Source organism: Carcharodon carcharias, chromosome 2, assembly GCF_017639515.1.
Source record: "Carcharodon carcharias isolate sCarCar2 chromosome 2, sCarCar2.pri, whole genome shotgun sequence".
NCBI classification, from domain to species: domain Eukaryota; kingdom Metazoa; phylum Chordata; class Chondrichthyes; order Lamniformes; family Lamnidae; genus Carcharodon; species Carcharodon carcharias.
Genome location: NC_054468.1, coordinates 239,690,883 through 239,709,020, shown reverse-complemented (window position 1 = coordinate 239,709,020; position 18,138 = coordinate 239,690,883). Strand labels below are relative to the sequence as shown.

The 18,138-nt window shown below is 49.8% G+C and overlaps 1 protein-coding gene across 3 annotated transcripts in view; it reads right to left on the bottom strand.

The window, feature by feature from the left end:
- The window catches only part of ncoa1 (nuclear receptor coactivator 1), a 131,887-nt gene that overhangs the window by 50,202 nt on the left and 63,547 nt on the right, over positions 1 to 18,138 (bottom strand). For all 3 annotated transcript variants that reach the window (XM_041216914.1, XM_041216924.1, XM_041216933.1), the window contains 3 exons: positions 16,849 to 16,989; positions 6,944 to 7,091; positions 2,747 to 3,896 (listed from right to left, as the gene is read on the bottom strand). In XM_041216914.1, coding sequence (XP_041072848.1) covers positions 2,747 to 3,896; positions 6,944 to 7,091; positions 16,849 to 16,989 — 1,439 coding nt within the window. The remainder of the gene's footprint in view (positions 1 to 2,746; positions 3,897 to 6,943; positions 7,092 to 16,848; positions 16,990 to 18,138) is intronic.

Here is an 18,138-nt window from a genome sequence, read left to right as displayed (position 1 = left end):
ACACACCCTCCCCACACTCACACACCCTCCCCACACACACACACACACACCCCATCCCCACACACACACACACACACACACACACACCCTCCCCACACTCACACACACCCTCCCCACACTCACACACACACCCTCCCCCCACACACACCCTCCCGACACACACACACCCTCCTCACACACACACACACACCCTCCCCACACACACACACCCTCCTCACACACACACACCCTCCTCACACACACACCCTCCTCACACACACACACCCTCCTCACACACACACACACACCCTCCCCACACACACACACACACACCCTCCCCACACACACACACCCTCCTCACACACACACACACACACCCTCCCCACACACACACACACACACACCCTCCTCACACACACACACACCCTCCTCACACACACACACCCTCCTCACACACACACACCCTCCTCACACACACACACCCTCCTCACACACACACACACACCCTCCCCCCACACACACACCCTCCCCACACACACACACACACACCCTTCCCACACACACACACACACACCCTCCCCACACACACACACCCTCCTCACACACACAGACACACACACCCTTCCCACACACACACACACACCCTCCCCACACACACACACACACACACACCCTCCCCACACACACACACACCCTCCCCACACACACACACACCCTCCCCACACACACACACACCCTCCCCACACACACACACCCTCCCCACACACACACACACCCTCCCCACACACACACACACACACACACCCTCCCCACACACACACACACACACACACACACACACCCTCCCCACACTCACACACACACACACACACACACCCTCCCCACACTCACACACACACACACACACACACACACCCTCCCCACACACACACACACACACACCCTCCCCCACACACACACACACACACCCTCCCCACACTCACACACACACACACACCCTCCCCACACTCACACACACACACACACACACACACCCTCCCCACACACACACACCCTCCTCACACACACACACACACACACCCTCCCCACACACGCACACACACACACCCTCCCCACACACACACACCCTCCTCACACACACACACCCTCCTCACACACACACACCCTCCCCACACACACACACCCTCCCCACACACATACACACACAGCCTCCCCACACACACACACCCTCCTCACACACACACATGCTCCTCACACACACACACCCTCCCCACACACACACACCCTCCCCACACACACACACCCTCCCCACACACACACACCCTCTCCACACACACACACACACACACCCTCCCCACACACACACACACACACACCCTCCCCACACACACACACACACACCCTCCCCACACACACACACCCTCCTCACACACACACACCCTCCTCACACACACACACACACACACATCCTTCACACACACACACACCCTTCCCACACACACACACACCCTCCCCACACTCACACACACCCTCCCCACACACACACACACACACACTCCACACACACACACACACACCCTCCCCACACACACACACACACACACCCTCCCCACACACACACACACACACACCCTCCCCACACACACACACACACACCCTCCCCACACACACACACCCTCCCCACACACACACACACACACACCCTCCCCACACACACACACACACACACACCCTCCCCACACACACACACACACACACCCTCCCCACACACACACACACACCTCCTCACCACACACACACACACCCTCCCACACACACACACACACACCCTCCCTCACACACACACACACCCTCCCTCACACACACACACCCTCCTTCACACACACACACCCTCCCTCACACACACACACACACACCCTCCCCACACACACACACCCTCCCCACACACACACACCCTCCCCACACACACACACACACACCCTCCCCACACACACACACCCTCCTCACACACACACACCCTCCTCACACACACACACACACACACATCCTTCCCACACACACACACACCCTTCCCACACACACACACACCCTTCCCACACACACACACCCTCCCCACACACACACACACCCTCCCTACACTCACACACACACACACCCTCCCCACACACACACACACACACACACCCTCCCCACACACACACACACACCCTCCCCACACACACACACACACACACCCTCCCCACACACACACACCCCACACACACACACACACACACACACACACACACCCTTCCCACACACACACACACCCTCCCCACACACACACACACACCCTCCCCACACACACACACACTCACCCTCCCCACACTCACACACACACACCCTCCCCACACTCAAACACGCACCCTCCATACACACACACACACCCTCCCCACACACACAGACACACACACACACACACACACACACACACACCCTCCCCACACACACACACACACCCTCCCCACACACACACACACACACACTCTCCACACTCAAACACGCACCCTCCATACACACACACATACCTCTCTCCACCCCACACCCACATCCACCCCTCCAAACACACATCACACATACACACACCCTCCACAAACACACACCCCCAACCACCTAACACACAACCACAAACCTTAACCTCACTTGGATCTCTTTGCAAACCCCTCACCCTCACAGTAAACCCATTCATCACGAGCCCAGACCCCTCGCCCCACCACCCTTGGCTCGCCTGCTCCATCCTGTCCTGTGGGGCTTTGTTGAGGCTGAGTGTGCAATCTCCAAAACCGCCTGCCCTTTCCGACTTCAGTGTCACGTCATCCAGACTGAGGTTGGGGTTTGTGGGCTCGTCCTTGTCCAACAGGTAGCGCAGCAGCTGGTGATCCTTCCCATCCTTTCTCCGGGGACCATCCGCCTCCTGGCCACAGCGAGCCACCTCTTTCCTGTCGTTAGGAAACAACAGAGCAGGGAGTTCGGAGGGACTGCCCTCCTGCTGGAGAAGGCGGTGAAGGATTTTGTGGCGTTCTGTCAGGGAGCTGGTTTGTAACATGTTGCACGGGGCACTTGTTGCAGGCGTTACAGGCGACAGAGAGCGGCTGCCCTTGCTCCCAGTGTCTATCTCACGTGGTCTGTTCTGCTCCTGGCTACTTGTTAACAGTTCCATGAGTTTTGCGTTGTTGATGTCCTGGGAGGTTTTGTTGGCTACGTTGGTTGGCCTCTTGAGTCCACACGCAGGGGCTGAGCTGTTCCCCATGTGCTCAAAGGCCAGGCTTTCCCCAGCCCTCGCTGGGAGCAGCACCTTGCAGTCCAAAGCTGCCCCTTCTGTCGTAATGGGCGGTGGTTGATATAAGGGAGAGTTCTGAGCACTCAAAGTGCCAGAGAAACTCATGGATACCCTGCTGCCTTCACTCAGTGCCTGGAGAGAGTGAAGGGCTTGGTTGGGTGTGGGACTGGGGAAAGGGCATGGGTAGGCATTACGAGTGGGGTTAGGGTAGGCGTGTCTGGCTGGCGATGGGACACGGGGTGCACTCGGGGGAAAGGGATTCCTGGGACTGCCCAGTGCTCTGGGTGATAGGAAGCTTGGCTCTGATGGGGTAACCCCTGTACTGCTGTGCTTGGGGCTCTGCGGGGTTGGTGCGTCCTGATTTTTAGGACCGCAAGCCCCTACTTGCACTCTGGACAAAAAGCCCGAGCTCGAGGGGTTGCTGGCTCCATTAACATGTAGGCTGGAGCCAGGAGGCCGGTTGAAATCCAGTTCAGAGATGCTGCTGTTGGCGCTGAGCGAGGGAGAGGCCTGAGCAGGGGTGACACTGCAGTTCTCTGAGCGAGGCACTGAAGAACCAGCCTCGAGGTTTGGTTGAGGATTGGTCAGGTTCTGTTCCCTAGGGAGAGAAGCATATTGTCAATAGACACAGGAAATACATCCAACATCAAACCCAATGTCAGGTAGATTCAACACAAGAGGAAGAGAGGAAATGAGAGAGCGAGGCAGAGTGTGCTCAGGGAAAAGAGGGAGAGGGTGGGAGTAAAAGAGAGGGAGAAGACGGGTAGAGAGGGAGAGGGCGGGTAGGGAGGAGAGAGGGAGGGCGAGGGCGCATGGGGCAGAGAAGAGCCGAGCGGCGAGGCAGAGAGAGAGAGAGCACCAGGCAGAGAGAGAGAGCGGGCGAGAGAGCGAGGCAGGGAGGGAGAGAGAGCACCAGGCAGAGAGAGAGAGCGGGCGAGAGAGCGAGGCAGGGACGGAGAGAGAGCACCAGGCAGAGAGAGAGAGCGGGCGAGAGAGCGAGGCAGGGAGGGAGAGAGCACCAGGCAGAGAGAGAGCGCAAGGCAGCAAGAGAACGCGCGAGTGAGAGCGTGTGAGATAGAGACAGAGTACGAGACAGAGAGAGAGAGTGCGCGCGAGGCAGAGAGAGAGAGAGCGCGCGCGAGGCAGAGAGAGAGAGCGCGCGCGAGGCAGAGAGAGAGAGCGCGCGCGAGGCAGAGAGAGAGAGCGCGCGCGAGGCAGAGAGAGAGAGCGCGCGCGAGGCAGAGAGAGAGAGCGCGCGCGAGGCAGAGAGAGAGAGCGCGCGCGAGGCAGAGAGAGAGAGCGCGCGCGAGGCAGAGAGAGAGAGCGCGCGCGAGGCAGAGAGAGAGAGCGCGCGCAAGACAGAGAGAGAGAGCGCGCGCGAGGCAGAGAGAGAGAGCGGAGCGAGAGGGCGAGGCAGAGAGAGAGACAGCACCAGGCAGAGAGAGAGCGGAGCGAGAGGGCGAGGCAGAGAGAGAGAGAGCACCAGGCAGAGAGAGAGCGGAGCGAGAGGGCGAGGCAGAGAGGGAGAGAGCACCAGGCAGAGAGAGAGCAGGCGAGAGGGCGAGGCAGAGAGAGAGAGAGAGCACCAGGCAGAGAGAGAGAGCGGGCGGGAGCACGAGGCAGAGAGGGAGAGAGCACCAGGCAGAGAGAGAGAGCGCGCGCGAGAGGGCGAGGCAGAGAGGGAGAGAGCACCAGGCAGAGAGGGAGAGCGCGCGCGAGGCAGAGAGGGAGAGCGCGCGCGAGGCAGAGAGGGAGAGCGCGCGCGAGGCAGAGAGAGCGAGCGCGGGCGAGGCAGAGAGAGAGCGCGGGCGAGGCAGAGAGAGAGCGCGGGCGAGGCAGAGAGAGAGAGCGCGGGCGAGGCAGAGAGAGAGAGCGCGGGCGAGGCAGAGAGAGAGCGCGGGCGAGGCAGAGAGAGAGCGCGGACGAGGCAGAGAGACAGCGCGGGCGAGGCAGAGAGAGAGCGCGGGCGAGGCAGAGAGAGAGCGCGCGCGAGGCAGAGAGAGAGAGCGCGCGAGGCAGAGAGAGAGCGCGCGCGAGGCAGAGAGAGAGCGCGCGCGAGGCAGAGAGAGAGCGCGCGCGAGGCAGAGAGAGAGCGCGCGAGGCAGAGAGTGCGCGAGGCAGAGAGAGCGCGAGGCAGAGAGAGCGCGCGAGGCAGAGAGCGCGCGAGGCAGAGAGAGTGCGAGGCAGAGAGAGAGCGCGCGAGGCAGAGAGAGTGCGAGGCAGAGAGAGAGTGCGAGGCAGAGAGAGAGTGCGAGGCAGAGAGAGCGCGTGAGGCAGAGAGAGAGCGCGCGAGGCAGAGAGAGAGCGCGCGAGGCAGAGAGAGAGCGCGCGAGGCAGAGAGAGAGCGCGCAAGGCAGAGAGAGAGTGCGAGGCAGAGAGAGAGAGTGCGAGGCAGAGAGAGAGAGAGTGCGAGGCAGAGAGAGAGAATGCGAGGCAGAGAGAGAGAGCGAGGCAGAGAAAGTGTGGGGCAGTGAGAGAGCACACGAGAGTGTGAGGCAGAGAGAGAGAGTGCGAGGCAGAGAGAGAGAGCGAGGCAGAGAAAGTGTGGGGCAGTGAGAGAGCACACGAGAGTGTGAGGCAGAGAGAGAGAGTGAGCCTGACAGCCAGAGTGGAAGCATGCACCACGATGCACCAGCGGCAGGGCGATCACAAAACAGTGTCACAGAGACAGAGTGAGAGTGACAGAGACAGAGTGAGAGTGACAGAGACAGAGTGAGAGTGACAGAGACAGAGAGAGTGACAGAGACAGAGTGAGAGTGACAGAGAGAACATTGGAAAACTTTGGCTATCGATTATCATTCTGGTAAATCTTTGCTGCACTTTCTTCAAGGACAATATATCCATCCTAAGGTGTGATATCCAGAACTGCTCCTAATACTCCAGAGGCATGGTCTCACTAGGGTTTTGCATAGCTGAAGAATGACTTCTACCCCTTTGGATTCTAGCCCCCTAGATATAAAGGCCAACATTCCATCCTCCTTTTGGTTATTTTCGGTACTTGTTTACGATATTTTAATGATCTGTGTAGCTAGACCCCAAAGGTTCTTTGGGCTAGCACTGTTTCTAACTTTTTGCTATTTAGAATGTAAGCTGTTCTATCCTTTTTGTTGAAAGTGGGTGACCTCACATTTGCCTACTCTGGAATCCACTTGTCACAGTTTTGCCCATTGACATAAATTTCCAGTATTGCTTTAGAATTTTATGTTTACACTGTCACTAATCTTTGCTCCATGGCCAACTTGGAATTGTCATTTGTGTTGCCGTAGCCTCCAGGGCTTTGGGCCAAGTGCTGGAAAATGGGATTAGTGTAGCCAGATCTTGGCTGACTGGTGCAGACACAATGGGCTGAATGGCCTCCTTCTGTGCTGTAGACGTCTATGAGTCACTTTCTATCCCATTATCCAAGTCATTAATAAATACCAGTCTATTCCCTCAGCCTCACAGCCACATGATCCTCCAGTCTTGCCCTTATCCTAACCACTCAACCATACATATTTCACCCCAGACTGTTCCCTCCCCTCCCCCAAAGACACCACACACCACCCACTCTATCTCCTTCCGTCCAACCCCACAGACACTTCTTCAGTCTGCCCCTTGCCCCAGAGAGGGGAGCACATTGTGTAGGAAGGGAAGCGCGTTGCCTACCTGTACATGCTGTACATGCCCATGATGATAGGCTGTGCATCCATGTTGGCCGGATAGCACAGTTTACACTTGGTCTGAGCTCTCAGGACTGTCCCATCACTCAGAGAGAATCGGTAAAATGCACTCACTGCTGTCCCATTCCTCAGGACTGTGGAGGAATCGAAACAAATATCAGAACCAAAATCATTGAACAACTGCAGACACTAACCCAAGCCAGACCACAGTGGAGTCGCACTTTTCTCACTGCACAAGTAATCCTTCCAAAGCAATTTGAGAACTTTAATTCATTTGATTAAAAAAACGGTTAAAATAGCTGCAGGATTGTCATAAAAACCCTACTGGTTTACTAATGTCCCTTAGGGAAGAAACCTGCCAAACATACCCCATATCGCCTATACACAAGTTAACAGGGCTGTTAAAAGAAAGTGGGGCAGGGCAATTAGGAACCAAGAAGGCGACTTCTTGGCAGCCAGAGGGCACAGATAAGGTACTTTGTGTCTATCTTCACTGGAGAAGAGGTTGCAACCAATGTCACACACAGTCAGTAAGGAGTTGGTAGAGGATTTAGGCAGGGGGTAAAAATAGCTAAAGAGAAGCTCACAGAACAGTCACAGTACAGTAGGAGGCTATTCAGCCTGCTGTGTCTGCTTTCATTTTATTTATTCATTCACGGGATGTGGGTTTCACTGACTGGGCCAGCATTTATTGCCCATCCGTAATTACCCTTGAGAAGGCGGTGGTGAGCTGCCTTCTTGAACTGCTACAGTCTATGTGATGTAGGTACACCCACAGTGCTGTTAGGAGGAAGTTCCAGGATTTTGACCCAAGAAGGACAAAAAAGTGTGCTGCCTGCTTTGTCCTGGATGGTGTCCAGATTCTTGAGTGTTGTGGGAGCTGCACTCATCCAGGCAACTGGAAAATATTCCATCACACTCCTGACTTGTGCCTTGTAGATGGTGGACAGGCTTTGGGGAGTCAGGAGGTGAGTTACTTGCTGCAGAATTCCCAGCCTCTGAACTGCTCTTCTAGCCACAGTATTTATATGGCTGGTCCAATTCAGTTTCTGGTCAATGGTAACCCCCAGGATATTGATAGTGGGGGATTCAGTGATGGAAATGACACTGAATGTCAAGGCAAGCTGGTGAGATTCTCTCTTATTGGAGATGGTCATTGCCTTGCATGAATGTTACTTGCCATTTATCAGTGCTAGCTTAAATATTGTCCAGCTCTTGTCGCATTTGGACACGGACTTCTTCTACAGGTATGTAAAAAGGAAGAGATTGGTAAAAACTAATATGGGTTCATGACAAGCGGAATTTGGAGAATAGATAATCGGGAATAAAGAAATGGCAGAGAAACTAACCAAATACTCTGTGTCTGTCTTCACAGAGAAACATTAAAAAGTTCCCAGAAATAATGGAAGATCAAGGGACTAGTCTAAACAAGGAACTGCAAGGTATTAATATTAGCAAAAAATAGTACTAGAGAAATGAATGGGATAAATATCCTGCACCTGATGATCTATATCCCAGAGTGTTGAAAGAGGTGGCTGTAGAAATAGTGGATGCATTGATGGTCATCCTTCAAAATTCTATAGACTCTGGAATGGTTCCTGCAGATTGCAAGGTGGCAAATATAACCCCACTGTTTGTGACAGGGAGAGAGAAAATAAGCAACTACAGACCTGTTAGCCTGATATTAATAGTAGGGAAAATGCTAGAGTCTATAATAAAGGATGTGATTAAAGGACACTTGGAAAATCTGGTAGGATTAGGCAGACACAATATGGATTTATGAAAGGGAAATCATGTTTAACTAACCTGTTGGACATTTTTGAGGATGTAGCTAGCAGAACGGATAAGGGGGACGGGTGGATGTGGTACATTTAGATTTTCAGCAAGTTTTTGATAAGGTCCCACACAAGAGGTTAGTAAACAAAATTACAGGCCATGGGATTGGGGGGAATATACTGACATGGATTGAGAACTGGTTAATGGACAGAAAACAGAGTACGAATAAATGGGTCATTTTAAGGTTGGCAGGCTGTGACTAGTGGGGTACTCAAGGATCAGTGCTTGGGGTCCCAGCTATTGACCATCTATATCAATGATTTGGATGTGGGGATAAAATGTAATATTTCCAAGTTTGCAGATGACACAAAAGAGTTGAAGAGGATGCAAAGATGCCTCATGGGGATTTGAAGAGGCTAAGCGAGTGAGCAAAAATTTGGCAGATGGAATATAATGTGGGGAAATGTGAGGTTATCCACTTTGGGAGAAAAAACAGGAATACAGAGTATTTCTTAAATGGTGAAAGGCTGGGAAGTGCTGAACTTCAAAGGGACTCGCATGTCCTTGTTCATGAGTCATTGAAAGCTAACATGCAGGTGCAGCAAGCAATTAAGGAGGGAGATGGTATGTTGGCCTTTATTACAAGAGGATTTGAGTATAAGAGTAAATATGTCTTACTGCAATTATATAGAGTTTTGGTGAGACCGCACCTAGAGTATTTTGTACAGTTTTGGTGTCCCATATGCTCCAATTTTGTTAATTCATGTTAACTCTGCCCAATCCTACCATATTTTCCAAGTGTCCTTTATCACATCCTTTATTAGACTCTAACATTTTCCCTACAACTGATGTCTGGCTAACAGGTCTGTAGTTCCTCATTTTCTCTCTCCCTCCTTTCTTAAATAGTGGGATTACATTTGCCAAACAGGGAGTGCAATGAAAGTTCAACAAACTAATTCCTGGGGTGGAGGGATTGTCCTATGAGGAAAGATTAAATAGACTGGGCTTTATTCTCTGGAGTTTATAAGTATGAGAGGTGATCTCACTCAAACATACAAAATTCTTACAGGGCTCCGACAGGGTAGATAAGACATAGGAGCAGAAATTAGGCCATTCGACCCAGCAAGTCTGCTCCGCCATTCAATCATGGCTGATAAGTTTCTCAACCCCAATCTCCTGCAATGATGTCCTGGAGCTGAGGTGATTGACCAACAACCACAACCATCTTCCTTTGTGCTGGGTATGACTCCAACCAGCGGAGAGTTTTCCCCCTGATTCCCATTGACTCCAGTTTTGCTAGGGCTCCTTGATGCCACACTCGGTCGAATGTTGCCTTGATGTCAAGGGCAGTCACTCTCACCTCACCTCGGGAGTTCAGCTCTTTTGTCCACATTTGGACCAAGGCTGTAATGAGGTCAGGAACCGAGTGGCCCTGGCAGAACCCAAATTCAGTGTCAGTGAGCAGATTATTGCTGGGCAAGTGTCACTTGATAGCACTGTCAATGACCCCTTCCATCACTTTGCTGATTATCGAGTGCAGACTGGTAATTGGCTGGGTTGGATTTATCCTGTTTTTGTTGTACGGACATACCTGGGCAATTTTCCACGTAGCCGGGTAAATGCCAGTGTTGCAGCCATACTGGAACAGTTTGGCTAGGGGCATGGCAAGTTCTGGAGCACAAGTCTTCAGTACTATTGTTGGAATATTGTCAGGGCCCATTGTCTTTCCAGTATCCAGTGCCTCCAGCCGCTTCTTGATATCACGTGGAGTGAATCAAATTAGCTCAAGACAGGCATCTGTGATGCTGGGGACCTCAAGAGGAGGCCCAGATGGATGATCCATCCGGCACTGGTCCTCTGAAGGAACAAGTCACCTGGTGCCACTCCCTGCCTTCTCCCCGTAACTTTGCACATTCTTCCTTTCTAGATAATAATCCAATTCCCTTTTGAACGCCTCAACTGACCCTACCTCCACCACACTTTCAGGTAGTGCATTCCAGTCCCTAACCACTCGCTGCGTGAAAAAGTTTTACCTCATGTTGCCATTGCTTCTTATATCAATTACCTTAAAATCTGTGCCCTCTTATTCTCAATCCTTCCACCAGTGGGAACAGTTTCTCCCTATCTACTCAGTCCAGACCCCTCGTGATTTTGAATATCTCTATCAAATCTCCTCTCAGCCTTCTCTTCTCCAAAGAAAACAGTCCCAACTTCTCCAATCTATCTACATAACTTCATTTCCTCATCCTTTGGATCATTCTTGTGAATCTTTTCTGCACTCTCTCTAATGCTTTCGCATCCTTCCTAGTGTGGCACTCAGAACTGGATGCAATACTACAGATGAGGCTGAACCACTGCTTTATACATGTACTCTATGCCCCTATTAATAAAGGATATTGTGTGCTTTATTAACAGTTCTCCCAATCTGTCCTGCCACCTTCACTGATTTATTCACATATACACCTAGGTCTCTCTGCTCCTCCACCCATTTTAGAATTGTACCCTTCATTTTATATTGTCTCTCTGTGTTCTTCCTACCAAAAATGAATCACTTCATGTTTCTTAAGGTTATTTATAAGGTTGGCAACATTCAAAGTAGCAAAGCCATCTGGTCTGGATGGGATGCAACCTAGACTGCTGTGAGAGGGAAGGATGAAAATTGTGGAGGCTCTGGCCACAATTTTTCAATATTCTTTAGATACTGGGGTGGTGCCAGAGACCTGGAGGACTGATAATGTTACCCCCTTGTTCAAAGAAGGACAGAGATAAAGCATGCAACTACACGGCAGTCAGGCAAGTGCCAATGGTGGGGAAGTTTTAGAGATATTAATTCATGACAAAATTATTTGGCACTTTGAAAATTATAAGCCAATAACTACTAAAAGCCAGCATGGATTTGTGAAAGGCAAAATGTATTGAACAAACTTGATGGAGTTTGTTGGCGAAATAACAGAGGGGTTGATGAGAATAGAGACTTCAGTTACATGAAAAGACTGGAAAAACTCAAGTTACTTATAATAGAGCAGTAAAGATTAATAGGAAGTTCGGTAGAGGTGTTCAAAATTACAAAGGGCTTAAACAGAGTAAGTATGAAGAAAATGTTTCCAATGGCAGAAGGATCTTTAGCAAGAGGACCCAGATATCAGGTAATTGCCACAAGAATCAGAGGTGGTACGAGGTGTCTGGGAAAAGTATCCTGCAGTCAGCATCACAGTCTGCACTGGGGAGTGCTGCTTTGGGAGTTTCGTGAGGAGGGAACAAGGTGATCCATCGAATACCATGAGTATGGTCGGGTAAGTATTTACTACTTTTATTGCTTATAATTTCTAAGGTCTTATTTTGTGGTTCATCGTTTGTAGGGGCTATATTCTGTAACAATGAGGAGCAGGGAAGAAAGGCCCTAGAGTAAATTATATTAATTGATATTAAGTATCTTCCAAAGGTTTAATATAACTTAAAGGGATAAGTCATGGCAGGAGAGCGCAAATCCGTGGTGTGGTCCTCCTGCTCTATGTGGGAAGCCGGGAACATTTCCAGTGCCCGGAGCCAGCATGTGTGCGAGAAGTATCTCCAGCTGCTGTTCCTGGAAGCCAGGGCTTTGGAGCTAGAGCGGCGGCTGGGGACATGGTGGAGCATCCGCAAGGCGGAGAGTATCATGGATAGAGAGGTGGTCACACTGCAGGCTGAGTCCCCAGGCAGGAAGGGAATGGGTGACCACCAGGTAGAGCAAGAGGACTAGGCAGGCAATGCAGGAATCTCCTGTGCCTAGTGCCCTGCAAAACAGATATACCGCTTTGGATACTGTTGGGGGGAATGGCCTCTCAGGGGAAAGCAGCAACAGCCAAATTTGTTGCACCGCGGTTGGCTCTGCTGCACAGGGGAGGAGTAAAAAGTGTGGGAATGCAACAGTTATAGGGGATTCAATAGTAAGGGGAATAGATAAGTGTTTCTGTGGCTGCAAACGAGACTCCAGGATGGTACGTTGCCTCCCTGGCACTAGGGTCAAGGATGTCTCAGAGCAGCTAGAGGGCATTCTGAAGGGGAAGGGTGAACAGCCAGTGGTCGCGGTACAGTGGTCAGGATTACTACCAATGCCACTCACTAGTCAGGTGGAACTAGCAGCATATATTGGATGAATACGTGGCTGAACGGATGATGGGAGAAGGAGGGTTTCAGATTCCTGGGACATTGGGACCAGTTCTGGGGGAGATGGGACCGGTACAAACTGAACGGGATACACCTGGGCAGGACAGGGACTGATGTCTCAGGGGGAATATTTGCCAGAGTGGTAGGGAAGGGTTTAAACTAAAATGTCAGAGGGATGAGTACCTATGCAAGGAGTCAGAGGAGAGGGAATCAAGGACAAGGACAAAAGACAGAAAGGGGAATGAGAAAAGTGATAGGCAGAGAAATCAAGGGCAAGAATCAAACAGGGTCTCAGTGAAAAATAGGGGAATGGGACAAGTAATGTTAAAAAGACAAGCCTTAAGGCTTTGTGCCTTAACACAAGGAGCATTCGCAATAAAGTGGATGAATTAACCGCACAACTGGATGTAAACAGGTATGATATAGTCGGGATTACAGAGACATGGCTGCAGGGTGACCAGGGATGGGAACTGAACATCCAGGGGTATTCACTATTAAGGAAGGACAGACAAAAAGGAAAAGGCGGTGGAGTTGCATTAGTGAGGAAAGATATTAGCTCTGACGATGTGGAATCTGTTTGGGTAGAACTGAGAAACACTAAGGGGCAAAAAACATTAGTGGGGATGGTATATGGAGCCCCAAACTGTAGTAGTGATGTTGGGAATGGCATTAAACAGGAAATTAGACACGCATGTAATAAAGGAACATCTGTAATTATGGGTGACTTTAATCTATATATAGATTGGGCAAATCAAATTAATAACAATAGCGTAGAGGAGGAATTCCTGGAGTGTGTACGGGATGGTTTTCTGGACCAATATGTTGAGGAACCAACTAGAGAACAGGCCATCCTAGACTAGGTTTTGTGTAATGAGAAAGGAACAATTGGCAGTCTAGCTGTGTGAGGCCCCTTGGGGATGAGCGACCATAATATGATAGAATTCTTCATCAAGATGGACAGTGACGTAGTTGATTCTGAGTCGAGGGTCCTGAATCTTAATAAAGGAAACTACGATGGTATGAGGTGCGACTTGTCTATGATGGATTGGGAAACGTTACTTAAAGGGATGACGGTGGATAGGCAATTGCAAACATTCAAAGAGCGCATGGGTGAACTGCAACAATTGTTCATTCGTGTCTGGCGCAAAAGTAAAACAGGAAAGGTGGCCGCACCATGGCTTACAAGGGAAATTAGAGATAGTATTAGATCCAAGGAAGAGGCATACAAATTGGCCAGAAAAAACAACAGACCTGAGGATTGAGAGCACTTTAGAATTCAGCAAAGGAGGACCAAGGGTTTGACTGAGAAGGGGAAAATAAAGTACAAGAGTAAGCTTGCGGGGAACATAAAAACTGACTGTAAAAGTTTCTACAGGTATGTGAAGAGAAAAAGATTGGTGAAGACAAATGGAGGTCCCTTACAGTCAGAAACAGGGGAATTTATAATGGGGAGCAAAGAAATGGCTGACCAACTAAATACATACTTTGGTTCTGTCTTCACAAAGGAGAACACAAATAACATACCAGAAATGTTGGGGAACACAGGGTTTAGTGAGAGGGAGGAACTGAAAGAAATCAGTATTAGTAGGGAAATGATGTTGGGGAAATTGATGGGATTGAAGACCGATAAATCCCCGGGGCCTGATAACCTACATCCCAGGATACTTCAGGAAGTGGCCCTGGAAATAGTGCATGCACTGGTGGTCGTCTTCCGAGATTTGATAGACCCTGGAACAATTCCTACAGATTGGAGAGTAGCAAATGTAACCCCACTATTTAAAAAGGGAGGTAGCGAGAAAACAGGGAATTATAGACCAGTCAGCCTGACGTCGGTAGTGGGGAAAATTTTAGAGTCCGTTCTAAAAGATTTAATAGCTGTGCATATGGAAAACAGTGGCAGATTCGGACAGAGTCAGCATGGATTTATGAAAGGGAAATCATGCTTGACAAATCTACTGGAATTTTTCGAGGATGTAACTAGTGGAGTTGATGAGGGGGAGCCAATGGAGGTGGTTTATTTGGACTTTCAGAAGGCTTTCGACAAAGTCCCACATAAGAGATTAGCGTGTAAAATTGAAGTGCATGGGATTGGGGGGTATTGTATTGAGATGGATAGGAAACTGGTTGGCAGACAGGAAACAAAGAGTAGGAATAAATGGGTCCCTTTCCGAATGGCAGGCAGCGACTAGTGGGGTACCGCAAGGATCGGTGCTGGGACCCCAGTTATTCACAATATATATTAATGATTTAGATGAGGGAACTAAATGTATTATCTCCAAATTTGCAGATAACACAAAGCTGGGTGGGAGGGTGAGCTGTGAGGAGGATGCAGAGATGCTTCAGTGTGATTTGGACAAGCTGAGAGAGTGGGCAAATGCATGGCAGATGCAGTATAATGTGGATAAATGTGAGGTTATCCACTTTGGTAGCAAAAACAGGAACACAGATTATTATCTGAATGGCTATAAATTGAGAGAGGGGAATGTGCAACGAGACCTGGGTGTCCTTGTACACCAGTCGCTGAAGGTAAGCATGCAGGTGCAGCAGGTGGTAAAGAAGGCAAATGGTATGTTGGCCTTCATAGAGAGAGGATTCGAGTACAGGAACAGGGATATCTTGCTGCAATTATACAGGGCCTTGGTGAGACCACACCTGGAATATTGTGCGCAGTTTTGGTCTCCTTATCTGAGGAAGGATGTTCTTGCTATAGAGGGAGTGCAGCGAAGGTTTACCAGACTGATTCCTGGGATGGGACTGACATATGAGGAGGCATTGAGTCGGTTAGAATTATATTCACTGGAGTTCAGAAGAATGAGGGGGAATCTCATAGAAACCTATAAAATTCCAACAGGACTAGACAGGGTAGATGCAGGAAGGATGTTCCTGATGGTGGGGGAGTCCAGAACCAGGGGTCACAGTCTGAGGATACGGGGTAGACCATTTAGGACTGAGATGAGGAGAAATTTCTTCATCCAGAGAGTGGTGAGCCTGTGGAATTCGCTACCACAAAGTAGCTGAGGCCAAAACATTGTATGTTTTCAAGAAGGAGTTAGATACAGCTCTTGGGGCGAAAGGGATCCAAGGATATGGGGAGAAAGCAGGAGCAGGTTATTGAGTTGGATGATCAGCCATGATCATAATGAATGGCGGAGCAGGCTTGAAGGGCCGAATGGTTTACTCCTGCTCCTAGTTTCTATAAGAAATCATATAGCAAATTGCTGTGGTCTGAAACATTCTAACTAAAAGGGTGGTGGAAGCAGATTCCAAAGGGAAAAGAGCCAGGATTTCTGTACCTGATCCCTGTCCAGTGATCCCTGGGTTAGAGAGAGAGGGGGAGAGGGAGAAAGAGAGAGAGAGCACAAAAGAGAGCACGAAAGAGAGAGAGAAAGAGAGAGGGAGAGAGAGAAAATCAGCCTGGGATCCTGCTCCTGATCACCTTCCAAACCCACGACCACTGTCATCTAGAAGGACAAGGACAGCGGATAGCAGGGAACACCACCAGCTGGAAGTTCCCCTCCAAGTCACTCACCATCCTGACATGGAAATATATCACTGTTCCTTCACTATCGCTGGGTCAAAATCCTGGAACTCCCTCCCTAACAACACTGTGGGTGTACCTACACCACATGGACTGCAGCGGTTCAGGAAGGCAGCTCACCACCACCTTCTCAAGGGCAATTAGGGATGGGCAATAAATGATGGCCCAACCAGTGAAGCCCACATCACATAAATAAATAAAAAATACACTGTCCAGTGATCCCTGGGTAAGAGAGAGGGGTAATCAGCCAGTGTTCCTGATCCTGATCCACTGTCCAGTGATCTCTGGGTTAGAGAGAGAGGGGAAATCAGCCAGTGTTCCTGATCCTGATCCACTGTCCAGTGATCCCTGGGTTAGAGTGAGAGAGGGGGAAATCAGCCAGGGTTCCTGCTCCTGATCACTGCTCAGTGAGTGAGAGATCAGGTATCTACCTTCCTGCAGCAGCTGTTTAGCATAAGAGGGTCCCCGTTCCTGGGGTTGGAAAAAAGCGTAGATACATTTCCTGACCAGGTCCTCCCAGCCCACTCTACCAGAGGCCCGCAGAGTGCTTGCATCAATGGAGATGATCTTTCCTAGAGAAAATAACAGATCAGAAACAGAGTTAAAAACCAATCAGAACCAATACAGCTCATCTCAGCCAGAAAGAAATAAAGAGAAAATCCACAACCCCACCCGGTCCTCAAATCCTCAACCCCACCCGGTCCTCAAATCCTCAACCCCACCCGGTCCTCAAATCCTCAACCCCACCCGGTCCTCAAATCCTCAACCCCACCTACTCATCTCAACAAAGTAAATGTCCTACTTCTATAAGTCCCAAAAAAAAAGTGGGAAAGTTAAGTTGTGAGGAGGACATAAAGAATTTGCAAAGGGATATGGGTTGGACAAAGAAATGTGCAAAAATTTGACAGATGGAGTATGTGGGAAAATGTGAGATTATACAGATGCCAGGATTTGGGATATCTGCTCAGAGCTGGCGAAGAACTTGCAGTGGGACGGGGTGGTTCTAGCTGTCATGGTCCATGTACGCACCAACGACATAGACAGGAGTAGATACAGATCATGAAAAGTGGAAAAGGCTCCATGGGGTCTCCATCTGTAAATTTAACTCGGAGCTAAATTTTAAAGCAGAACCTTAAAGGTAATGATCTCTGGATTACTACCTTAACCATGAGAAAATTGATGTCGAGCAAATAAGATTGGAAAGTTAAATGCGTGGCTCAAAGATTGGTGTGGGAGAAATGGATTTGATTCATGGGGCACTGGCACCACTACTGGGGAAAGCGGGATCTGTACATTGGGACAGTCTTCACTTGAACCGTGGTGGGACCAGTGTACTGCCAAGTTGTACAGCTAGGGCAGTAGAGAGAGCTTTAAATTAAATAGTGGGGGTGAGGGATCAAGTGAGAGAAGATCTGATAAATTAAAAAGAGAGAACAAAGCATGAGAGTAAGGTAGCAGTAAAGGAATTGATAATCTGTGTGGCCAGGAGGGGCAGAATATAGAAATGTAAGGGTGTGTCAGCAGCTAGAAGTTGAAAAGTAATAAAAAGACACAATTAAAGGCACTTTATCTGACTGCACACTGCATTTGCAACACAGCAGATGAATTGAGGGCAGAAATGGAAATATACACATATGATCTAATTACCATTATGGAGACGTGGCTGCAGGGTGACCAAGGCTGGGAACTGAATGTTCAAGGGTATTCGACATTTTAGGAGG